A 26,323-nucleotide genomic window follows, 5' to 3' on the forward strand; every position below is an offset into this window, starting at 1 on the left:
TCAAGTACATTTACTTCCCTTTTCATGCCTCTGACATGTGCTAATGATTAAAAAAAGTGGTATAGTAGCCTACAGTGTTCTTGACATGTTGCTTTAATTATTTTGATAAGCTCATGTTTTTACCGGTATGGCGTACCCTCACTATTTATTTTGCCGGGACGCCTTACTGGACCGTACATCCTTTTACTTTGACCACTGTTGATTTGATTTATCCATGGGAAATTCTTTATTCTGGCACTAGCCCCGTCCCGTACCTACCCTACACCACGTAAGACTGAACGTGACTTTCCTATTTGCTGATATTTTCTCTGTCCTCATCATGCCCAGTTGCCAAACAAAAAAGCCACGTTGACGAACTGGACTGAAGTCTACTGCTGCTGTTTTCCCCAGAAAAATAGATCTTAACGAGCGATTTTCACTCTTCCCGAAATTTATAAATTAGATTACAGATGTCTTCGCCTCCGAAGGAAAGAATCGAGACCAAAGGAGGACATCTCCCGGCTGGTATTAAACCTTATATTTCTTTTTACAGCACAAACATCGCTTTTGTTTTCATGGTTCAACTGACATTGTATCACTGCATACGCATTAGGCCTATGTCAATAATTGTGTTGGACAACGTTAGTTAGATACACACACGACTCAAGTAGCTAGACTAACATTTGTGTGCTGTAGAACGACATCTGAAAGCTTACGAAATATGTTTGTTGTTGTTGTTGTTGCCTGCCGCTAAGTCTGATTTCCCTAATTACGCATTACGCCTGTTACGCCTGTACATTGAGATCTAACGTTGTACATGTTGCGGATGTTTTATTGCCGGTGCGCCATCAATCCTAGGCCTGTATCTTCTATTGTGACCTAGTTAGTATAGTGGAAGCTACCGTATGAAGCCTGGGTGCCAGTCTGTTTGGTTGTCATTCCACTTATTGCTATAGGTTTGACATGACAATTCCATAAGGAGTTGGCAAGAGAGCAGAAACAGACTGGCTTCCAGGCTATGTAGCTAAAGTCTATGTGGGGGATCTGATAACAGTCCTACGGAGTAGCCTACGTGGACATAGAAAGTAGGGCACGTAGCCATAACGGACTAAAGTAGCTACTAGCTAATGTTGCTAGGACTGCCAGGTGGTGAAAAGACATGCTCTCATTAGTAGGATATGCCTTGTCTTAAAATACTCTACGGGTGTTGTCATACCATTTTTGTTAATTTAGTAGGGTTCGCTTAATTTTTTGTCCAATGTGAACATTCCAAAGGAACTCAGACCCCTCGAGTCCCAGAAGCGAAACGAACTGAGACCGAGAGGGGGTCTGAGTTTGGTTTGCTTGAAATCCTCAGTCCGGTTTTCCTTTTTTTTCGGGCAATGTGAACACAAAGCTCCCTATGTCCGTTTGTCATTATTCCAGCACCACACACTAGTCTACTGCAACACTGTTTCCCCTGCCATAACCCCTCACATTGGTGTCACAATTGAGAGAAGATTTTGTGGGTTCGGAGAAACTAAACGTGTTCTGTTTTGGGATATTGGTTAGCAATTGTCAAGGATGCACAGAAATGCCAAAATATGAGTTTTTAGGTTATTTGTTTACAGTATGTGATATATAGGCTAAGAGTTTCATAAGATGTTTATTGATTGTGGAGTTTGAATAGTGTGAAGACAACAGGGTACAACAATAAATTGTAGCTCTTACAACATTCAATTACAGCATTATTTAATCTGCCGTTATTCTTTTGCTATTTATTCTGTTACTATTAACATGTCAATATTATTGGTATCTTCTGATTATGATGATTGGCATCTTTTAACTAAATGCAATTTCTTTGCTTCCAAAATGTAAGTAGGCATATAGCTTTCTGACCAGATGGAATGACTTTTCCTGCACATTGTACATTTACATTTAAGTCATTTAGCAGACGCTCTTATCCAGAGCGACTTACAAATTGGAAAAACCCAGAGTGCATTGAGTGAATGTTGGAAAAAGATCTTGGTTCCTTTCTAAACAACCACAAAATAGTTGGTTGGGAACTGGCAGAAGAGTTGAGTCCTCATTCAAGGGCAATGTGAATGCGAAGAGAACAGAGTTCTTTAGTGTGTTTTTTACCCCAGGGTTCACTTTAATGAGGACTGAGATCGGTTATTTTAAAGAGGATTATATGTGAATACCTTAGGTATTGTTTTTGACCAAGTCCACCTCTTCTGCAGGTGGGCCTGTAGCCTTCTAGGCTATCTGACTGTCTGTGGTTCATTTTACAGCTTTGGCGAAGGGATTTTTTTTTGCGCCTCAGCCTTTTGTCCACACTACCCTAATGCAGCATTTCCCAAACTCTGTCCTGGGGAACTGCATATTTTGGTTTTTGCCCTAGCACCAGACTGATAAAAATAATGTAAACTCTGTCCTGGGGAACTGCATATTTTGGTTTTTGCCCTAGCACCAGACTGATAAAAATAATGTAAACTCTGTCCTGGGGAACTGCATATTTTGTTTTTGCCCTCGCACCAGACTGATAAAAATAATGTAAACTCTGTCCTGGGGAACTGCATATTTTTGTTTTTGCCCTAGCACCAGACTGATAAAAATAATGTAAACTCTGTCCTGGGGAACTGCATATTTTTGTTTTTGCCCTAGCACCAGACTGATAAAAATAATGTAAACTCTGTCCTGGGGAACTGCATATTTTTGTTTTTGCCCTAGCACCAGACTGATACATTATTTTTAAGTTTGATGCTGAGTTGATTATTTGAATCAGATGTGTTGTGCTAGGGCAACAAAAGCAAAATGCGCAGCCTTTGGGGTCCCCAGGACCGAGTTTGGGAAACACTGCCTAATGTGTGTAGGTGTTAATGTATAACAGTGATAAAGATGTGTGTTGATGTAAATTCATTGTGTGTGACAGTGAAGGCAGGGGGGATGAGGATCGTGCAAAAGCACCAGGGAGCAGCTCCACCTGAGCCGCCTCCTGTCAAGGACAAGGACGACGAAGAGTTTGTGGAGGAGCCTAGGTAACGCACAAACACACACACACACAAAATAGTTTTTAAAACAATGGAAAAGTGGAGCGTGCATATGTATTCACTCCTTTTGCTATGAAGCCCCTAAATGAGACCTGGTGCAACCAATTACCTTCAGAAGTCACATAATTTGTTAGATTGCACACAGGTGGACTTTAAGTGTCACATGATCTGTCACATGATCTCAGTACACACACACACACACACACACACACACACACACACACACACACATCTGTTCTGAAAGGCCCCAGAGTCTGCAACACCACCAAGCAAGTGGCACCATGAAGACCAAGGAGCTCTCCAAACAGGTCATGGACAAAGTTGTGGAGAATTACAGATCGGGGTTGGGTTCTAAAAATATCTGAAATGTTGAACATCCCACAGAGCACCACTAAATCCGTTATTAACAAATGGCAAGAATATGGCACCACAACAAACCTGCCAAGAGAGGGCTGCCCACCAAAACTCACGGCCAGGCAAGGAGGGCATTAATAATGGAGGCAGCAAAGAGACCAACGATAACCCTGAAAAATCTGCAAATCTCCACAGCAGAGATTGGAGTATCGGTCCATAGGATCAATTTAAGCCGTACACTCTACAGAGCTGAGCTTTACGGAAGAGTGGCCAGAAAAAAGCCATTGCTTAAAGAAAAAAATAAGCAAACACGTTTGGTGTTCGCCAAAGGGCATGTGGGAGATTCCCCAAACATATGGAAGAAGGCACTCTGGTCAGATGAGACTGAAATTGATATTTTTGGCCATCAAGGAAAACGCTATGTCTGGTGCAAACCCAACACCTCCCATCACCCCGTGAACACCATCCTCACAGTGAAGCATGGCGGCAGCAGCATGCTGTGGCAATGTTTTTCATTGGCAGGGACTGAGAAAATGGTCAGAATTGAAGGAATGATGGATGGCGCTAAGTACAGGGAAAGTTTTGAGGGAAACATGTTTGAGAGATTTGAGACTGGGACGGCGGTTCACCTTCCAGCAGGACAATGACCCTAAGAATACTGCTAAAACAACACGAGTGGTTTAAGGGGAAACATTTTAAATGTCTTGGAATGACCTCGTCAAAGCCCAGACCTCAATCAAATTGAATCTGTGATATGACTTAAAGATTGCTGTACACCAGCGGGACCCATCCAACCTGAAGGAGCAGATTTGCCTTGAAGAATGGGCAAAAATCTCAGTGGCTATATGTGCCAAGCTTGTAGAGACACCCCAAGAGACATGCAGCTGTAATTGCTGCAAAAGGTGTCTCTGCAAAGTATTGACTTTAAGGGGGGGGGGGGTGAATAGTTATGCACGCTCCAGTTCTGTTTTTTGTCTTGTTTGTTTCACAATAAAAAATATTTCGCACTTTTGAAGTGGCAGGAATGTTGTGTAAATCAAATGATACAACCCCCCACACACACAAACAAATCTATTTTACTTCCAGGTTGTAAGGCAACAAATATGAAAAATGCCAAGGGGGGTGAATACTTTCACAAGCCACTGTACCTGCACACATATACAGTTGAAGTCAGAAGTTTCCCTACACCTTTAGCCAAATACATTTAAACTCAGTTTTTCACAATTCCTGACATTTAATCTCAGTGAAAATTCCCTGTCTTAGGTCAGTTAGGATCACCACTTTATTTTAAGAATGTGAAATGTCACAATAATAGTAGTGAATTGTTTTTTTCACCATATTCCCAGTCAGAAGTTTACATACACTCAATTAGTATTTGGTAGCATTGCCTTTAAACTGTAACTTGGGTCAAATGTTTCGGGTAGTCTTTCACAAGCTTCCCACAATAAGTTAGGTGAATTTTGACCCATTCCTCCTGACAGAGCTGGTGTAACTGAGTCAGGTTTGTAGGCCTCCCTGCTCACTCACGCTTTTTCAGTTCTACCCACAAATTTTCTATAGGATTGAGGTCAGGGCTTTGATGGCCACGCCAATATCTTGACTTTGTTCTCCTTAAGCCATTTTGCCACAACTTTGGAAGTATGCTTGGGGTCATTGTCCATTTGGAAGACCCATTCGCGAACAAGCTCTAACTGATGTCTTGAGATGTTGCTTCAATACATCCACATAATTTCCCTACCTCATGCCATCTATTTTGTTAAGTGCACCAGTCCCTCCTGCAGCAAAACACCCCCACAACATGATGCTGCCACCCCGGTGCTTCACAGTTGAGATGGTGTTCTTAGACTTGCAAGCCTCCTCCTTTTTCCTCCAAACATAACAACTGTCTTTATGGCCAAACAGTTCTATTTTTGTTTAATCAGATTAGAGGACATTTCTCCAAAAAGTACGGTCTTTGTCCCCATGTACAGTTGCAAACCGTAGTCTGTTTTTTTTATGGCGGTTTTGGAGTAGTGGCTCCTTCCTTGCTGAGTGGCCTTTTCAGGTTGTCAATATAGGACTCGTATATGTTTGAGGCTATACTTTGTTGGAAAAATGCGTGGTGCTTCATGCCCCCCCCCCCACTAAGATCTGCTCTGGGTCTCGACTGTTGAGCAATGTCTGTTTATCCAGGTGAAATATTTACACCACACTGTGTGTGTGTGTGTGTTGCGTTTACCTCTGTGTGTACTCTCCAAAACCTGTTGAGCAACACGGTGAGAGTTTTGTATAAACGTTAAAACTGAGCTGTGGCTCTCACTCCTCTCTTTGGCCGGTCCTTGGGAGCAAGCAGGAGCGAAAGAGGTTTAAAGTATTGGCTTACCCTATGCCCCAGCCTGAAGAGGGAGGTTGCCATAACAGCTCCTGCCCCGGGTCCTCTGGATAGATCAGAGGCAGCAGTGAAAGTGCCCGTGTGAAATGCAGTAGAAATCCTCTGAGGTCATCTTGGTTCTTACCCTGGCTCTGGCTTTCCTTCAGTCGCTCATTTAAGAGCAAGGTTAGTGTGTGTGTGTGTCCTGCGTGCATGCCTGTGTCCACTCTGAGAGCAGGTGGATGCTGTATAGCAGCCAGTGGAGCGAGGTCACCAAGGGAACGCCTGTCATATACAATTTAGACCTAGATGGAGAGATGGGAGGAAAGGGAGAGAAGTTTACAGTAAAGGCAACAGAGCATCGCCATAAGCACTTCCTGTACACAGCCTAAGGGGTGGGACCAACCCTAACTCTGAAGCTCTTTTTTTTTTTTCAACTCGCGCACTTGCTCTCCCCCACTCTTGCTCTCCCCCACTCTTGCTCTCCCCCACTCTTGCTCTCCCCACTCTTGCTCTCCCCCACTCTTGCTCTCCCCCACTCTTGCTCTCCCCCACTCTTGCTCTCCCCCACTCTTGCTCTCTATCCCTCTCCCGCTAGCATTTCTCTACACCCGCAATAACATCTGCTAAACACGTGTATATGACAAATAAAATTATTTCTCTTTATCCCCTTTTTTTTGTCTCTCTTTCCCCTCATCTTTCCCCTCATCTTGTCTATCTGCACTCCAGACGACTGACTGACTGCGCCTCAATCCTCTAATCTCAGCGGAACTCGTTTTCTCACTGATTAAATTGCTCTCATACCAGTGTAGTTAGATTGTAATAACATGTTGACATTACTTGAAGATAACGTTTAGGCTACTTTAAGTGAAGTACTCCAATACAGGTATACTGCAGCGAAGTTGGCCTGTGTCTGTCAGTCATTAACGTCTTGACAAGGCCGCTGGTGTTGTACCAAGGACGCTAGCGACTTTATGTAGGTTACCTTAATTGTGTATGCTACGTTAAGTCTCTCTGCTGCCCTGCCCAAACCTCCAGAGGTAGAAGCTGAGGACAGCTTTTCACCTCCGGTAATGGTTCTGCTGTTACATCAGACAGGACTCGTTTCTCATGTCAAGGTCCATTTCCATCTCGGATCTCTCTCTCTCCCCTCCCCTCATTACCCCCCCCCTTTCCTCCCTCTCCCCTACTGTGTGAGTTGCAGTGTAGAACCAGTCCAGTATTAATGATAGTCATTTAGCAGGGTGGCAGGCAGATCCACAGCATCACAGTACTATGAATGAGCTCACGGAGGTCTCTTTCTCTCGCCGTCTGTGTATGTTTGTTCAATTGGATCAAACAAAGCACTTTCTGTTCCTGTCTTTTATAACCCCCTGTAAGAGAAACTCCAGAGTTGATGGTCAGTGTTTCTGACATCGACACGGGCATACATTCATCAGGCAATTAATCTCAACAAAATGTGATCGTGTCTCGTCAAATAATTGACATTGAGGTAGGAGTCTGATGTGTTTAACCCCTCTTTCTGTCTCTAGCCCACCAAAGCCCACTGTGGTCGTGTCAGGAGTGGTTACAAAGGTAAGACCAGAGAGTGTGTGTGTGTGGTGTGTGTGTGTGTGTGTGTGTGTGTGTGTGTGTGACCCACCCAGATGTCCTTGACAGGGTCAGATGGGCCAAGACTGCTCCTAGCGTCGTGTTAGCACTGAACACAGATTGTTGGAGAGAGATACCAGATATCACCTCGGACTGGATTCTTCACCAACGCACACACACTAAGCTTAGCCTACCCTGGCCCCTAGGATATTGCCATTTACCCCCACCCTTTCCACTCACACCATGCTTACCCCCATCTAAACTCACCCCTCTGGGGTCTCTACTAGCTCTCTCTGTACATCTAGGCTTGCCTTTTTATTCTCTATTTGTCTGTGCTGCCATACCTGCAGGCTGCGACAGCCTTAAATAAAGCCTGACGAACCAGGGTGCAGCTGCAGAGATTATATTCTCCCACTGAAAGTGACCTGAGAGAGGGGTTCTACATCTCCCTGATCCAAGTCTAACCTTACTGCCTCAGATTTATATTTGTTGAGGTTTGGTAAACTAAACTAAGTTCCGCTCATTTATATTGCATTCCTATGGAGAGAGAAAGAGATGTCTCTCTGTACATACTGTACATCTCTCTCCACCTCTCATTCCATCTCTCAAACACACAAATACATTTCTCTATAGCACACACATTCTCAATCACTCACCCTCACACTGATACACACCCCTTCCCTTCCTTTCTCTCTCCCTCACACTGATACACACCCCATCCCTTTCTTTCTCTCTCCCTCACGCTGATACACACCCCATCCCTTTCTTTCTCTCTCCCTCACGCTGATGCACACCCCATCCCTTTCTTTTTCTCTCCCTCACGCTGATGCACACCCCATCCCTTCCTTTCTCTCTCCCTCACGCTGATACACACCCCATCCCTTTCTTTCTCTCTCCCTCACGCTGATGCACACCCCATCCCTTCCAGTCTCTCTCCCTCACGCTGATACACACCCCATCCCTTTCTTTCTCTCTCCCTCACGCTGATGCACACCCCATCCCTTTCTTTCTCTCTCCCTCACGCTGATGCACACCCCATCCCTTTCTTTTTCTCTCCCTCACGCTGATGCACACCCCATCCCTTCCTTTCTCTCTCCCTCACGCTGATACACACCCCATCCCTTTCTTTCTCTCTCCCTCACGCTGATGCACACCCCATCCCTTCCAGTCTCTCTCCCTCACGCTGATACACACCCCATCCCTTCCTTTCTCTCTCCCTCATGCTGATGCACACCCCATCCCTTCCAGTCTCTCCCTCACGCTGATACACACCCCATCCCTTCCTTTCTCTCTCCCTCATGCTGATGCACACCCCATCCCTTCCTTTCTCTCTCCCTCACGCTGATGCACACCCCATCCCTTCCTTTCTCTCTCCCTCACGCTGATGTACACCCCATCCCTTCCTTTCTCTCTCCCTCACGCTGATACACACCCCATCCCTTCCTTTCTCTCTCCCTCATGCTGATGCACACCCCATCCCTTCCTTTCTCTCTCCCTCACGCTGATGTACACCCCATCCCTTCCTTTCTCTCTCCCTCACGCTGATGCACACCCCATCCCTTCCTTTCTCTCTCCCTCACGCTGATGTACACCCCATCCCTTCCTTTCTCTCTCCCTCACGCTGATGCACACCCCATCCCTTCCTTTCTCTCTCCCTCACGCTGATGCACACCCCATCCCTTCCTTTCTTTCTCCCTCACGCTGATGCACACCCCATCCCTTCCTTTCTCTCTCCCTCACGCTGATGCACACCCCATCCCTTCCTTTCTCTCTCCCTCACGCTGATGCACACCCCATCCCTTCCTTTCTCTCTCCCTCACGCTGATACACACCCCATCCCTTCCTTTCTCTCTCCCTCACGCTGATACACACCCCATCCCTTCCTTTCTCTCTCCCTCACGCTGATGCACACCCCATCCCTTCCTTTCTCTCTCCCTCACGCTGATACACACCCCATCCCTTCCTTTCTCTCTCCCTCACGCTGATGCACACCCCTTCCTTTCTTTCTCCCTCACGCTGATACACACCCCATCCCTTCCTTTCTCTCTCCCTCACGCTGATACACACCCCATCCCTTCCTTTCTTTCTCCCTCACGCTGATGCACACCCCATCCCTTCCTTTCTTTCTCCCTCACGCTGATGCACACCCCATCCCTTTCTTTTCTCTCCCTCACGCTGATGCACACCCCATCCCTTCCTTTCTCTCTCCCTCACGCTGATACACACCCCATCCCTTTCTTTCTCTCTCCCTCACGCTGATGCACACCCCATCCCTTCCAGTCTCTCTCCCTCACGCTGATACACACCCCATCCCTTCCTTTCTCTCTCCCTCATGCTGATGCACACCCCATCCCTTCCAGTCTCTCTCCCTCACGCTGATGTACACCCCATCCCTTCCTTTCTCTCTCCCTCACGCTGATACACACCCCATCCCTTCCTTTCTCTCTCCCTCATGCTGATGCACACCCCATCCCTTCCTTTCTCTCTCCCTCACGCTGATGTACACCCCATCCCTTCCTTTTCTCTCTCCCTCACGCTGATACACACCCCATCCCTTCCTTTCTCTCTCCCTCATGCTGATGCACACCCCATCCCTTCCTTTCTCTCTCCCTCACGCTGATGTACACCCCATCCCTTCCTTTCTCTCTCCCTCACGCTGATGCACACCCCATCCCTTCCTTTCTCTCTCCCTCACGCTGATGTACACCCCATCCCTTCCTTTCTCTCTCCCTCACGCTGATGCACACCCCATCCCTTCCTTTCTCTCTCCCTCACGCTGATGCACACCCCATCCCTTCCTTTCTTTCTCCCTCACGCTGATGCACACCCCATCCCTTCCTTTCTCTCTCCCTCACGCTGATGCACACCCCATCCCTTCCTTTCTCTCTCCCTCACGCTGATGCACACCCCATCCCTTCCTTTCTCTCTCCCTCACGCTGATACACACCCCATCCCTTCCTTTCTCTCTCCCTCACGCTGATACACACCCCATCCCTTCCTTTCTCTCTCCCTCACGCTGATGCACACCCCATCCCTTCCTTTCTCTCTCCCTCACGCTGATACACACCCCATCCCTTCCTTTCTCTCTCCCTCACGCTGATGCACACCCCTTCCTTTCTTTCTCCCTCACGCTGATGCACACCCCATCCCTTCCTTTCTCTCTCCCTCACGCTGATACACACCCCATCCCTTCCTTTCTTTCTCCCTCACGCTGATGCACACCCCATCCCTTCCTTTCTTTCTCCCTCACGCTGATGCACACCCCATCCCTTCCTTTCTTTCTCCCTCACGCTGATGCACACCCCATCCCTTCCTTTCTTTCTCCCTCACGCTGATACACACCCCATCCCTTTCTTTTCTCTCCCTCACGCTGATGCACACCCCATCCCTTCCTTTCTCTCTCCCTCACGCTGATGCACACCCCATCCCTTCCTTTCTCTCTCCCTCACGCTGATGCACACCCCATCCCTTCCTTTCTCTCTCCCTCACGCTGATACACACCCCATCCCTTCCTTTCTCTCTCCCTCACGCTGATACACACCCCATCCCTTCCTTTCTCTCTCCCTCACGCTGATGCACACCCCTTCCTTTCTCTCTCCCTCACGCTGATGCACACCCCTTCCTTTCTGTCTCCCTCACGCTGATGCACACCCCTTCCTTTCTTTCTCCCTCACGCTGATGCACACCCCATCCCTTCCTTTCTCTCTCCCTCACGCTGATGCACACCCCATCCCTTCCTTTCTTTCTCCCTCACGCTGATGCACACCCCATCCCTTCCTTTCTTTCTCCCTCACGCTGATGCACACCCCATCCCTTCCTTTCTTTCTCCCTCACGCTGATGCACACCCCATCCCTTCCTTTCTCTCTCCCTCACGCTGATGCACACCCCATCCCTTCCTTTCTCTCTCCCTCACGCTGATGCACACCCCATCCCTTCCTTTCTTTCTCCCTCACGCTGATGCACACCCCATCCCTTCCTTTCTTTCTCCCTCACGCTGATGCACACCCCATCCCTTCCTTTCTTTCTCCCTCACGCTGATGCACACCCCATCCCTTCCTTTCTTTCTCCCTCACGCTGATGCACACCCCATCCCTTCCTTTCTCTCTCCCTCACGCTGATGCACACCCCATCCCTTCCTTTCTTTCTCCCTCACGCTGATGCACACCCCATCCCTTCCTTATATATTTATATACCTACCTCATATACATTGCCATCCTAGTTTGATCTTATTCCACTGTGTGTGAGTGCTTGCGCTTGCATTCCCGTCCATATATCCAGAGGTTTATATAGATGATGTAACCTTCCATCTGGTCTCCCTACTGCACCATAATATCAATCCATGCATTTATTTATTTCTGTTTACACACAAACCAAGACAACGTTGACTAATTTCCAGGCAAATACACCACATAGATTTCCTTATAGAGATTAGGATGTATGCTAGTGACCTAGAGAACTGATACAGGAGTTTTATTGTACCAGCTCCAGTGGACTGTAATAAAGGGGTCTGAGTGGTGTCATGCCCAGATTCAGGCCTCCTAACCTGGATAATGATGTCTGCCACACCCCTGGCTCCCTTGATCGTAGGTCTTTCAGATCTATAGGAGTTATTGTCTTAAACTGAAACATTCAAGAATATACATTGCACAACATTAGATCGCATGCATGCACAGACACACAGATAAGATGTATAAAAGTGTGTGCGTGCATGTGTGGTGTGTGTGTATTCTCTATACTGCTGTGTTAGCATTTCCTAGAGATTTGAAGCTGGTGAGTCATTCACAGCCAGCACAACTCTCTTATCTATCAGATATTATGACCTACACCACTGTTACACACTACAGTACTCTTCTGGAACGCTACACAATTCTCCTGGGGGAGAGGGGGAAAGAGAGTGAGCGGAAGATTATGAAGAGGGGCAGTTTGTTTTTATGAGTTATACTTTCATCCTCTGTCTGTAGGTGAATCTGATCCTCACCCTATGGTATTAATGGACTTGTGTACTAACCCTTCTCTTTTTATTTAACCTTTATTTAAACTATGCAAGTCAGTGAAGAACACAATGACGGCCTACCCCGGCCAAACTAACCCCGGACGACACTGGGCCAATAGGGCGGCGCACAATCAGAGGGAAGACTGCCAATCAAGTTCTTTAGTCTTAACTACAGCACTACATGTGAAGCAATGGAGTGTAAGAAGTAAATGCGTTTGGTTTTGATGGGATTTGACATCGTGGTATCGAAGGGAGGATGTGACATCGTGGTATCGAAGGGAGGATGTGACATCGTGGTATCGAAGGGAGGATGTGACATCGTGGTATCGGAGGGAGGATGTGACATCGTGGTATCGGAGGGAGGATGTGACATCGTGGTATCGGAGGGAGGATGTGACATCGTGGTATCGGAGGGAGGATGTGACATCGTGGTATCGGAGGGAGGATGTGACATCGTGGTATCGGAGGGAGGATGTGACATCGTGGTATCGGAGGGAGGATGTGACATCGTGGTATCGGAGGGAGGATGTGACATCGTGGTATCGGAGGGAGGATGTGACATCGTGGTATCGGAGGGAGGATGTGACATCGTGGTATCGGAGGGAGGATGTGACATCGTGGTATCGAAGGGAGGATGTGGCATCGTGGTATCGAAGGGAGGATGTGGCATCGTGGTATCGGAGGGAGGATGTGGCATCGTGGTATCGAAGGGAGGATGTGTATTTGTGGGCTGGGTTCATGGAACTTCAGATCGAGGGTTGAGACCATGTGGGTAGACACTCCTGGGACACTCCTCCATTTGAATTCGATCTCTTTTTTGACAGCAATCCCTTTTTTTAAAATTTAAACCACTTTCCATACGTCTGCCCATGGAAGAAGTGGTCAGAAAGCTCAAAGTTAACACGTTTTGCATTTCCCACCCTAACATGAGACATCCATGTCTTCATCACTGGAAAAGGTTGAGTTTGATTATAATTTGAAAGTATACAAACAGTTATTTTTACTATTTCCTACATTGTAGAATAATAGTGAAGACATCAAAACTATGAAATAACACATGGAATCAGGTAGTAACCAGAAAAGTGTTAAACAAATCAACATACAGTTGAAGTTGGAAGTTTACATACACCTTAGCCAGAAGCTATACTGTTACACTGGCAAAACTAAAGTGCCTATAAGAACATCCATTAGTCAAAGGTATATGGAATACAAATGGTATAGAGGGAAATAGTCCTATAAATACTATATTAATTACAACCTAAAACCTCTTACCTTGGAATATTGAAGACTCATGTTAAAAGGAACCACCAGCTTTCTTATGTTCTCATGTTCTGAGCAAGGAACTTAAACGTTAGCTATCTTACATGGCACATATTGCACTTTCTTCTCCAACACTTTGTTTTTGCATTATTTAAACCAAATGGAACATGTTTATTTATTTGAGGCTAAATATATTTGTATTGATGTATTATATTAAGTTAAAATAAGTTTATTCAGTATTATTGTTATTGTCATTATTACAAATACATTTTAATAATTGGCTGATTAATCGTTATCGGCTTTTTTTGGTCCTCCAATAATCGGTATAGGCGTTGAAAAATCATAATCGGTCGACCTCCATTCTGTGTACCCCCCACCGTCACAATTGATTGACTCAAACGCATTAAGAAGGAAAGAAATTCCACAAATGAACTTTTAACAAGGCACACCTGTTAATTGAAATGCATTCCAGTTAACATGAAGCTGGTTGAGAGAATGCCGAGAGTGTGCTAAGCTGTCAAGGCGACGGGTGGCTGTTTTGAAGAATCTCAAATATAAAAAATATTTGTTTATATTTTTATAACACTTTTTTGGTTACTACATGATTCCATGTGTGTTATTTCATAGTTTTGATGTCTTCACTATTATTCTACAATATAGAAAGTAGTACAAATAAAGAAACTCTTGAATGAGTAGGTGTCCTAAAACTTTTGAGCAGTTGTGAATCGGGGGGGTTTAAACCTTTTTAACGTCATTTATCATTTGAGATTATTTTTTTAAATTTTTTAATTTTTTAAATATTTGTTTATGTTGTAGCTGAGATTTTTGTTGTGCCTGCCATCGGTTGAGACACAACATGCTCTTAAATACAGGGTGGGTGTCATTTCAATCATAGAAATAGAATTCATATAATTGACCTATTCCTTCAGACCACTGCATTTTAACTAGTACACCATTTGAAATTGAACTGAAATGTTTTCCTTCTAATTACTAACATAATGATGGCCACCGGTCTACTTGTTGCTGAATGTCAACTTTGAAATAAATGTTCATGTCTTTTCTATTATCTATATTTATATGATTTCAATAGGTTTCCTATGGAAGATTGACAGTATAATTTAAAACAGATATTCCCATTCAAGTCGGTGTTCTATGATGTGTGGACTTCCATCTTTGTGATACCTTTTGAACGTCGAAATTGAAATTATATTCCCACTTGAGTACGTTTATCAGCCGAAACATCTCACCCACCCTGTATTCAAGAGCGTGTTGTATCTCAACCGATGGCGAGCACAACATAACCTCATATGATGTAAAATAGGTTCTAAGCTACAACATTATTTTTTGATAGTTTACCTATTTAAGGTTACATTTTTACTTTAAAAAAAATATATATATATTAAATAGTTTGACAACCCTGTTTGTAAGCTTTTAAAATGATGTTTATCTTCTCCAGTGATGAAGACATGGATGTCTTATGGCATGGCGGGGAATGCAAAATGGCTCAACTTTCAGCACCTTTTATCTCTAAGGTCCAAAGGGTCAAGTTCTGAGGACTTCTACAATGGGAAAATATGTATGGAAGGTTTTGTTCAAATCAAAAGGGGTTCAGTCAAAAAGTGATTGAAATTAAATGGATTTACTCTCCTAGGTCTCTGTACTGGATTCTACTGTGTGTGTACACACACACAGCATCCCTGTGGTAATTAATCAGAGCGCCTGAATATTTAGAATAGACTGGGGTCAAACAGATCTGCACACCAGGAGAAACTGCGCGTAGACATACAAGTGATAGACACCACACACAGGTGCTGCTGGATGCTTGGAGGAGCACTAAGGCCAGTGTGATGTATTGAAGCTATAGGGCTCTGACTAAAAGGCCTGTAGTCTGAGGGCTGATCAGCTTGAGGAAAGTGTGTGTGTGTGTGTGTGTGTGTGTGTGAACACCTTTTGTTCTGTAACACACCTGTACTAAGTGGATGTGTGTGTGAACACCTTTTGTACTGTAACACACCTGTACTAAGTGGATGTGTGTGGTTGTGTTCTTAGGGTGATAAGGACTTCACCCCGGCGGCAGCCCAGGTAGCTCACCAGAAGCCCCAGCCGTCTGTCACCAAGATGCCCCAGAACCAGCACCTCACCCAACAAATCCACCAGCCCCGCAAGTGAGGCTACCGCCAAGCTTACCATCCCTCCGCTAACTCTGCTACTGTTGGCCCCACAAGGCGCCAGCAATCTTCCCAGACACAGCTCTACGGTCAGTTTTGTGTTTACCCCCCTCCAATGGTTAAGTAAGGATTTGAGGAGGCGAAACTGATCCTAAATCTGTGACTAAGGGCAAGCCAATGCAACGCATCATCAATGAACCACATCAGCCAACCTATCACAGCAGCCTACCGACCAACACAACAACCACAAACCAATCAAAGAACTGGACAACCAATCAATTAAGCATGCAACCAATTACCATAAGTGCTCAGGTTACCAGGGAATCAATCCCCTGTTAAGCATTCCATGTGATCCCACTCTCCTCATACTTGGGTTATTATACTGAACAGAAATATAAACGCAACAATTTTGTCCTCGCACTGTTAAATGCGTTTATTTTCAGCAAACTTAACATGTGTAAATATTTCTCTGGACATAACAAGATTCAACAACTGTGACAAACTGAACAAGTTCCACAGACGTGACTAACAGAAATGGAATAATGTGTCCCTGAACAAGGGGAGGTCAAAAGTAACAGTCAGTATCTGGTGTGGCCACCAGCTGCATTAAGTACTGCAGTGCACTTCCTCCTCATGGACTGCACCAGATTTGCCAGTTCTTGCTGTGAGATGTTACCCCACTCTTTCACGAAGGCAACTGCAAGTTTCCAGACATTTCTGTGGGGGAATGGCCCTAGCCCTCACCCTCCGATCCAACAGGTCCCAGACGTGCTCAATGGGATTGAGATCCAGGCTCTTCACTGGCCATGGCTGTCTTGCAGGACATCACGCACAGAACGAGCAGTATGGCTGGTGGCATTGTCATACTGGAGGGTCATGTCAAGTTGAGCCTGCAGGAAGGGTACCACATGAGTTCAGTCCGATGTTGCTGCGACACACTGCCCCAGACCATGACAGACCCACTACCTCCAAATCGAACCCTCTCCAGAGTACAGGCCTTGGTGTAACGCTCATTCCTTCGACGATAAACGCAAATCCGACCATCATCTCTGGTGAGACAAAACCGCGACTCGTCAGTGAGCACTTTTTGTCAGTCCTGTCTGTTCCAGCGTTGGTGGGTTTGCTCATAGGCAATGTGGTTTCTGGTGAGGACCTGCCTTAAAACAGGCCTATAAGACCTGTCCAGCCTCTCTCAGCCTATTACGGACAGTCAGCACTGATGGAGGGATTGTGCGTTCCTGTTTTAACTCGGGCACTTGTTGCCATCCTGTACCTGTCCCGCAGGTGTGATGTTCGGATGTACCGATCCTGCGCAGGTGTTGTTACACGTGGTCTGACACTGCGAGGACGATCAGCTGTCCGTCCTGTCTCCCTGTAGCGCTGTCTTAGGCATCTCACAGTACGGACATTGCAATTTATTGCTCTGGCCACATCTACAGTCCTCATGCCTCCTTGCAACATTCACGCAGATGAGCAGGGACCCTGGGCATCCTTTTCTTTTGTGTGTTTTTCAGAGTCAGTAGAAAGGCCTCTTAGTGTCCTAAATGTTTGTCTCTGACCTTAATTGCCTATGGTCTGTAAGCTGTTAGTGTCTTAGCGACCGTTCCACAGGTGCATGTTCATTATTGTTAATTGAATGAACATCCAATTCTCTGGCAACAGCTCTGGTGGATATTCCTGCAGTCAGCATGCCAATGTCACGCTCCCTAAAAACCAGAGACATCTGTGGCATTGTGTTGTGTGACAACTGCACATTTTAAAGTGGCCTTTTAGTGTCCCCAGCACAAGGTGCACCTGTGTAATGATCAGGCTGTTTAATCAGCTTCTTGATATGCCACCCCTGTCTGGTGGCTGCATTATCTTGGTAAAGGAGAAATGCTTACTAACAGGGGTGGAAACACAGTTTTGCACAAAATATGAGAGAAATAAGCTTTTTGTGCATATGGAACATTTCTGAGATTTTATTTTTTTAGCTAATGAATCATAGGACAAACTTTACATGTTGCATTTGTATTTTTGTTCAGTGTAGTTCTAAGGGAAATGTCATAGACCATACACACAATCCTCCTTCATTTCAAGTGTGGTTATTGTCAACACCGCATTTCAGGGTTCGAGGGAAATACATTTAGGCAAGAAGGAGTAATTTCCTAAGTTTATTTAATAAAGTTTAAAATGATATATTTTTTATTTTACTCAGTTTGTTTCTTGAGTAAAGTCCTTAGTCAGTGAGTGGACTTAAGCATTAGGTGTGGTTGTCATGAATAAAGATTTAACTTTAAAATCATTGTTGTCTTCATTGTTACTGGATGTATTATGTAATATTCTGTATTGTCCATGAACAAATGGAACTGTTGTGTATTGATCTCTGTGACCTACATATCTCTTTTTCTAAACTCTACACATGCTGCCTTCAAAGTATTCATACGCCTTAACTTCTGCCACATTGATGTGTTACAGCCTGAATTCAAAATGGATTAAATGGCTTTACACACATTACTTCATAATTAAAACAGTCTTCAGAATTGTTTGCAAATTTATTGGAAATTAAATACAGATATCACATTTACTGTACAGAAGTATTCACACCCCTGAGTCAATACATGTTAAATTCACATTTGGCAGCGATTACATCTGTCTTTCTGGGTAAATCTAAGCGCTCTGCACACCTGGATTGTACAATATTTGCACATTAGTCTTAAATGATTCAAGCTCAGTCAAGTTGGTTGTTGATCATTGCTAGACTGCCATTTTCAGGTCTTGCCATAGATTTTCAAGCCTATTTGAAGTGAACTGTAACTAGGCCACTCAAACATTTAATGTCTTGGTTAACAACTCCAGTGTAAATTTGGTCTTGTGTTTTAGCTTATTGTCCTGCTGAAAGGTGAATGTGTCCCAGTGAATAGAAAGCGTACTGAAGCAGGTTTCCTCTAGGATCTTTCCTGTGCGTAGCTTTATTCTGTTGTTTTCCCAGCTAGTCCTTGCCGACGACCTGATGCAGCTGCCACATGCTTGAAAATGTGATGCGTGGTACTTAGTGATGTGTTGGATTTGCCCCAAATATAACGCTTTGTATTCAGGACATAAAGTGAATTTCTTAGCCACATTTTTTATAGTTTTAATTTAGTGCCTTATTGCAAACATGATGCATGCTTTGGAATATTTCTATTCTATACAGGCTTCCTTTTCATTCTGTCATTTAGGTTAGTATTGTGGAGTTACTATAATGTTGATCCATCCTCAGTTTTCTCGTATAACAGCCATTAAACTCTGTAACTGTTTTGAAGTCACTATTTGCCTCAAGGTGAAATCCCTGAATGGTTTCCTCCCTCTCCTGCAACCTAGGAAGGACGCCTGTATCTTTGTAGTGACTGGGTGTATTGATACCCCATCCAAAGTGTAATCATTACCTTCACCGTGTTTTTACCCATCTACCAATAGGTGCCGTTCCTTGCGAGGCATTGGAAAACCTCCCTGGTCTTTGGTTGAATCTGTTTGAAATTCACTGCTCGACTCATAATTGTATGTGTGGCGTACAAATATGATGTAGTCACTAAACACTATTATTGCACACAGTGAGTCCATGCAACTTATGTGACATGTTAAGCACATTTTTAGTTTTGAACTAATTTAGACTTACAATAACAAGGGTTGAATACTTGACTTGACATTTCAGCTTTTCATTTATAGTTCATTTAAAAAATGTTGGACATACTTTTGGTAGTGTGGTGTATGTGGACACCTGCTCGTCGAACATCTCATTCCAAAATCATGGGCATTAATATGGAGTTGGTCCCCCCCCTTTGCTGCTATAACAGCCTCCACTCTTCTGGAAAGGCTTTCCACTAGATGTTGGAACATTACTGCGGGGACTTGCTTCCATTCAGCCACGAGCAGTAGTGAGGTCGGGCACTGATGTTGGGCGATTAAGGCCTGGCTCGCAGTCGGCGTTCAAATACATCCCAAAGGTGTTCGGTGGGGTCAAATTCTTCCACACCAATCTCAACAGTCCATTTCTGTATGGACCTGACTTATTGCACGGGGGCATTGTCATGCTGAAACAGGAAAGGGCCTTTCCCGAACTTGCCACAAACTTGGAAGCACAGAATCGTCTAGAATGTCATTGTATGCTGTAGCGTTAAGATTTCCCTTCACTGAAACTAAGGGGCCTAGCCCAAACCATTATTCCTCCTCCACCACACTTTACAGTGGGCACTATTCAGTAGAGCAGGTAGCGTTCTCCTGGCATCCACCAAACCCAGATTCGTCTGTTGGACTGCCAGGTGGTGAAGTGTGATTCATCACTGCAGAGAACGCGTTTCCGCTGCTCCGGAGTCCAATGGCGGTGAGCTTTACACCGATGCTTCGCATTGCTCATGGTGATCTTAGGCTTGTGTACGGCCATGGAAACCCATTTCATGAAGCTCCCAACAAACAATTCTTGTGCTGACATTGCTTTCAGAGGCAGTTTTGAACTCTGTTGTGAGTGTTGCAACTGAGGCTGCTGTTGCCCTTAGACGTTTCCACTTCACAATAACAGCACTTAGTTGCCCTGGCAGCTCTAGCAGGACAGAAATTTGTCCAACTGACTTGTTGGAAAGGTGGCATCCTATGACTGTGCCACGTTGAATTTCACTGAGCTTTTCAGTAAGGCCATTCTACTGCCATTGTTTGTCTATGGAGATTGTTTGGCTGTGAGCACCAATTTATTCTCCTGTCAGCAATTGGTGTGGCTGAAATAGCAGAATCCACTCATTTGAAAGTGTGTCCACATACTTTTGGATATATAGTGAAATTAACTTTGACATTATGGTCAGATTTTTGTTTTAAATTTAATACATTTTCAATTCAGGCTGTAACACAACAAAATATGGAAATATTCAAGGGGTGTGAATACTTTCTAAAGACACTGTATTATCTACACAACAGTATGAAACACAATCTACATATACTATCTATACAACATGGTATGAACACAAGCTACACCCCTCCCTCTCTCTCCTATCCCCTCCATCTCTCTGCCCTCCTTTACCTCAACCAGATTCCCGATACCTTTCCATTCCTTTCACATCTCCATATGGTGCTTAGTGGCTATGGGTGGATTTTTAGGAATTGAAGACAGGAATAGGAGCAGAAAAGAGGTGCTTAGCGGGAACCCTTGCCTCAACCATAACCCTAGTCTCAGCCCTAACCCTAGTCTCAGCCCTAACCCTAGTCTCAACCCTAACCCTAGTCTCAGCCCTAACCCTAGCTTTATGTCCACATCCTGGTTCAACCCTAACCCTTGCCTCAACCATAACCCTAGTCTCAGCCCTAACCCTAGCTTTATGTCCACATCCTGGTTCAACCCTAACCATAGCTTCATATCCACATCTCGGTTCAACGCTAACCCTCAACCCTAACTTCCTGTCCACATCCTGGTTCAACCCTAATCCTAGTCTCAACTCTAACCCTATCTTTATGGCCACATGGTTCAACCCTAACCCTAGTCTCAACCCTAACCCTAGCTTCATGACCACATGGTTCAACCCTAATCCTAGTCTCAACCCTAACCCTAGCTTCATGACTACATGGTTCAACCCTAATCCTAGTCTCAACCCTAACCCTAGCTTCATGACCACATGGTTCAACCCTAATCCTAGTCTCAACTCTAACCCTAACATTGTCTGTGAACTTTGTCTTGAAAGCAGTTACAACAGTCTCTCTGGTCAAGGCCTGCATGTTTCTTTACACAAACACAGGGCTATCTGACATCTGATAGGGTGGACAGAACTGTGTGTGAGCTTGACACAAAGTACTACTGATATAGACCTCTACTCTGATACTGATGCTATGTCCTAATATTCTACAAGCCCTCTTCTTTCCATTCCCTCATGAGCACTCATCCTTAAGGACTAAAGACCAGATAAAATAGGTTTTATGCTTATTTCTAAATGCTTATCATGCTAATTTCCTAAATCAGTGATCACGTCTCTTTCATAGAGTGAATTGAGCCTAGCCTGCAATACCATGAGTGTGGCCTGCAATACCCCTGTCTTCCAGCAGAGTGTACCAACTTGTGTTTCCTACCCCTGCTCTGGATAGGATTGGGTTTTGGCTAATCTGATTTTAAATCCGTTGTTAGGAGGTGGATTTGCAGAGGGAGATTTTCCAGGCTGACAGAAGTGCTGACCACATCTCAGGGTTTATAATCTCAGGTAACCATCTCAGACAGCAGCTGCTCAAAAGAGTGACCTCAATATTATCTGAAGGCTTTGTCTATAGCCTATCCCTCTCCCTTTAAAACAATGGGTTTTACATGCCTGTTTCCACTGGCTGTTACCTGGTACTTATCAGGAAACTATGCAAACACACACAAACAGTAGAGCTTGTAAAACAGTTTGGGTTTTATTCACCATAAAACAAGAGTTCTGTAGAATATTTGGCCTGGATATTTTTGGTCCCCTTGTGGTTCCATCACCACTCAAACCAAAAGTGTTGTAAACATGTAGTGAATCTGTAAAACAGTGTGGGTTCCTGAGAGATGTGGACACTTGTTCACACATCAACTAAAAATACAGTTGAAGTCGGAAGTTTACATACATCTTAGCGAAATACATTTAAACTCAGTTCTTTACAATTCCTGATATTTAATCCTAGTAAAAATGCCCTGTCGTAGGTCAGTTAGGATCCCCACTTTATTTTAAGAATTTGAAATGTCACAAGGGCCTTTGCTGTTGTTCTGGGATTGATTTGCACTTTTCACACCAAAGTACGTTAATCTCTAGGAGACAGAAGGCGTCTCCTTCCTGAGCGGTATGAAGGCTGTGTGGTCCCATGGTGTTTATACTTGCGTACTATTGTTTGTACAGATGAACGTAGTACCTTAAGGCATTTGGAAATTGCTCACAAGGATGAACCAGACTTGTGAAGGTCTACAATTTTTCTCTGAGGTCTTGGCTGATTTCCCCATGATGTCAAGTTAAGAAGCACTGAGTTTGAAGGTAGGCCTTGAAATACATCCACAGGAACACCTCCAATTGACTCAAATGATGTCAATTAGCCTATCAGATGTTTCTAAAGCCATGACATCATTTTATGGAATTTTCCAAGCTGTTTAAAGGCACAGTCAACTTAGTGTATGTAAACTTCTGACCCACTGGAATTGTGATACAGTGAAAAAAATCTGTCTAAACAATTGTTGAAAAAATGACTTCTGTCATGCACAAAGTAGCTGTCCTAACCAACCTGCCAAAACTATAGTTTGTTAACAAATTTGTGGAGTGGTTGGAAAAATGAGTTTTAATGACTCCAACCTAAGTGTATGTAAACTTCTGACTTCAACTGTATAAGCAGAGTGTTTAGAGAGTTTCCACCAGTGAACACTTTGAGGAGATGGGGCAAACAGAATTTGGCTAGAGTGTTTAGCGATATGTCTGGAGTCTAAATATGCACTTTGTCATTTTCAAGTTAAGATTACCTTCCACTGGGAAGCATTCAGTGTTCCACTCCTGCATAGCCCGCTCCATTTATTTACAGAAATTATTATTTGGCCAACTACTGCCCCCTGGTAACGCCACAGCAACTGATCACCATGGCTATTAGACACACTTGAAGATTGCACTTAAAGCTTCCTGTCCTGTCCTTGGGGTTATTACGGTGAAATGATCTTCTCTTCAATCCCTACCATAATAATATAATATCAGTGCTTTCCAGTTGCTGTTTATGTTCATACCTTCAGCTATTTTCTTCAATTATTTTCTATTAAATGTCTGAACCAAGTTACATGGAATACATGGTTCCTTACTCTTATGACCTCTGTTCTGTCTTATTGTCATCGAAGTACACGTTTGTATTAAGCACTCTGATCTGAGGTCAGTGTAGCAATATGTAGATCTCATTCATAACATGCAAACATTTCAGGATTTTGTTCCAGTTTCCCCCCCCCCCCACATGCTAGATAATGCGCTCTATTAAATCCGTATCATGGAAGTGATGCAAAAGCAATGTTCTCGTATTAGCAGCGGCTGCATTCACGGTTTACACTGCATTTGTCGGCTCAATCGGAAATGACCTTAAAATGTCTCACATAATCCGTAATGCTTTCAGCGATACGGACTGACTAGAGCCCATAAGTGTCACATCACAACAGTGTAGTGTTGGGATATTTCTTTCAGACTTTGAAAACCATTTCATTCACATTCTCTTAATATGTCTACTTTAGTAGAAAATAAAGTGATTAAAAAAAGCCACCTTTATATCTCTTATTGAAAATACCTGACGAAAGGGGGATACCTATGCATTCAACTGAAATGTCTTCTGCATTTAACCCAACCCCTCTGAATCAGAGAGGTGTGGAGGTGCTGCCATAATCCACATCCACGTCTTCGGCGCCCGGGGAACAGTGGGTTAACTGCCTTGCTCAGGGGCAGAACAACAGATCTTTACCTTGTCCGCTTGGGGATTCGATCCAGTAACCTTTCGGTTACTGGCCCAATGCTCTAAGGTACAATCTATATGCAAAATACATTCACAGAATTAAAAAAGCTTTCAAAAAGCCAATATAAACATACAATGGTGCCTATCTAAAAATAAACTATTATTGCTCAGACAAATGCCATTGCTTATAAAATAAAGCTTATGTTTATCTTTGGCGGTAAATCAGTTTGACATGCTGGTAGGCTTACTCAATGGTTTTATAGGCTAACTCTTCTTATTTGTCCCATTCAAACCCTTCCCCGACGCTTATTGTGTCATTTTAGGCAAGAAAGTTTCCATTTGTGATGTGTCAGATATATCAGTGAAACATTCTGTACTCAGTCAGGTCATATGGGTTTGTAATCTGGGTAAGTGCCAGGTAATACAGAAATCACCCTATTAAAATACTGCTGATTTTGTGAAGGAAATGCATGACAAAATAAAGCGCAGTCACTTTTACTCCAAAGAAAGCGAAATAAATACGAAAATAAGTTAACATCAAACATTTCAAGTATCCAACCCCCTCTGAACACTATCTACTGGCCTGGCAACAGTGGAGGAAAGGGTGGAGTGACATCACTTCCTCTTGTGGTGTCATTTCCTCTTCCCGACAGCCAGGTGCCGTCTCGTGGCCACCTCCACCCTCCTCCTCTCTGCCTCCTCCGCTCTCTTCCTCTCCTCCTTCAGTTCTTTATACCTCCACTTTGGGAGCTGCAGGAAGTTGCCCCCACCATCTTTAAAGCTGCTCTTCCTGCGGACTCTCTCAGGTTCATAGGTTGGTGTTGGGGCCTTAGTGATTCTCACCTTGGGAATGGACAGCCCTGGCCGTACACTACTACGTCTCACCATACCCAGAGGCAGCAGGCTAGCTCTACGCAGGGCCACCGAGGAAACGGCCCCAGACCCAGACACCGTACCCAGGTTAGGGTTAGTCGTGGTGGGGCTTTTGTTCTGCGATGGGAGGCTGGACCGCCGATCCTTTGGAGGTTTAGGCACCAGAGTGACCCGTGAATTCTGGAAGAGTTTGCGGTGGTCGTCGAGCCTCTCAGGGTTCTGGGTTTTCAGTTCTTTGGCCCGTTGGCGTCGGAGGATCTCTGGGACGGAGTGACGACGTTTACCCACGCAGGGCGGGCTTGACGGACACACCTAGAGGGTAACAACAAAGGTATACATAAGGAGGGGGAGGGAGCAATGAGAACATAAAGCCAGAGAGAGGGAGTGACAAACACAGAGAGAAAGGTTAAATAGTAGACAGTGAAAAAGAGGAAGGAAGAAGAAACAGAAGTTTCTAACTCACGGTGGTACACGCCAGCGCCACAAAGGGGCTCCCTAGGGCTGTTGTCACGGTGACTAGGTGATCTAAGACTCCTTCGTCGTCAGGCTCTGTGATGTTAGCGAATGTCAGAGCGTTCCGTATGGTGTCTGATATACGCTGCATACAGCCTCGAGGCTCCCGGGCCTTAGATACTAGAGACGCCAGCTGAGGCCACTCTGGACTGGAAAATAATACAATTACATGAATATAATGACTTAGCTAGTAATAGTGGTAGTACTCTATGAAGTATGTCAAGCTACACACAGCCACCGGGGCATTAGCTATTAGAGAAACCAGCTGGGGCCACTCTGGACCGTAACAATAATATCAGATTAGGAAATAATACGATTGGAAATATAACAATATTCAATTATATCGATGACATTATATAATGATAATAAGAATCGTCACCACCACCAACAACATCCTCATCAATACCACCATCACCATCATCATTATTATCATCCTCATCACCATCATCATTATTATCATCCTCATCACCATCATCATTATTATCATCCTCATCACCATCATCATTATTATCATCCTCATCACCATCATCATTATTATCATCCTCATCACCATCATCATTATTATCATCCTCATCACCATCTTCATTATTATCATCCTCATCACCATCATCATTATTATCATCCTCATCACCATCATCATTATTATCATCCTCATCACCATCATCATTATTATCATCCTCATCACCATCATCATTATTATCATCCTCATCACCATCATCATTATTATCATCCTCATCACCATCATCATTATTATCATCCTCATCACCATCATCATTATTATCATCCTCATCACCA

General features: G+C 44.4%; 2 protein-coding genes across 2 annotated transcripts in view; one reads left to right on the forward strand and one right to left on the reverse strand.

Annotated features, from left to right (window-relative positions):
- Positions 1 to 266: 266 nt before the first annotated feature.
- On the forward strand, positions 267 to 18,011 carry dap (death-associated protein). The gene is made up of 4 exons (XM_035741782.2): positions 267 to 504; positions 2,894 to 2,999; positions 7,248 to 7,290; positions 15,609 to 18,011. The coding sequence occupies exons 1-4, from the start codon at positions 450 to 452 to the stop codon at positions 15,726 to 15,728; spliced, it is 324 nt and encodes a 107-aa protein (XP_035597675.1). The 5' UTR covers positions 267 to 449; the 3' UTR covers positions 15,729 to 18,011.
- A 4,077-nt stretch (positions 18,012 to 22,088) lies between these two features.
- The window catches only part of ankrd33ba (ankyrin repeat domain 33ba), a 29,663-nt gene continuing 25,428 nt past the window's right edge, over positions 22,089 to 26,323 (reverse strand). The window contains exons 5-6 of the mRNA XM_052483549.1: positions 25,479 to 25,677; positions 22,089 to 25,327 (exon numbers count right to left, since the gene is read on the reverse strand). Of these exons, the coding sequence (XP_052339509.1) occupies positions 24,776 to 25,327; positions 25,479 to 25,677 (751 nt within the window). The 3' untranslated portion in view covers positions 22,089 to 24,775. The remainder of the gene's footprint in view (positions 25,328 to 25,478; positions 25,678 to 26,323) is intronic.

Source organism: Oncorhynchus keta, chromosome 28, assembly GCF_023373465.1.
Source record: "Oncorhynchus keta strain PuntledgeMale-10-30-2019 chromosome 28, Oket_V2, whole genome shotgun sequence".
Taxonomy (NCBI): domain Eukaryota; kingdom Metazoa; phylum Chordata; class Actinopteri; order Salmoniformes; family Salmonidae; genus Oncorhynchus; species Oncorhynchus keta.

Excerpts from the sequence above, each read along its gene's own strand:
- dap (XM_035741782.2), top strand. The coding sequence starts at position 450 with ATGTCTTCGCCTCCGAAGGAAAGAATCGAGACCAAAGGAGGACATCTC. Across the intron at positions 3,000-7,247 it reads GAGTTTGTGGAGGAGCCTAG|CCCACCAAAGCCCACTGTGG; the intron begins GTAACGCACAAA and ends TTCTGTCTCTAG. Across the intron at positions 7,291-15,608 it reads TGTCAGGAGTGGTTACAAAG|GGTGATAAGGACTTCACCCC; the intron begins GTAAGACCAGAG and ends TTGTGTTCTTAG.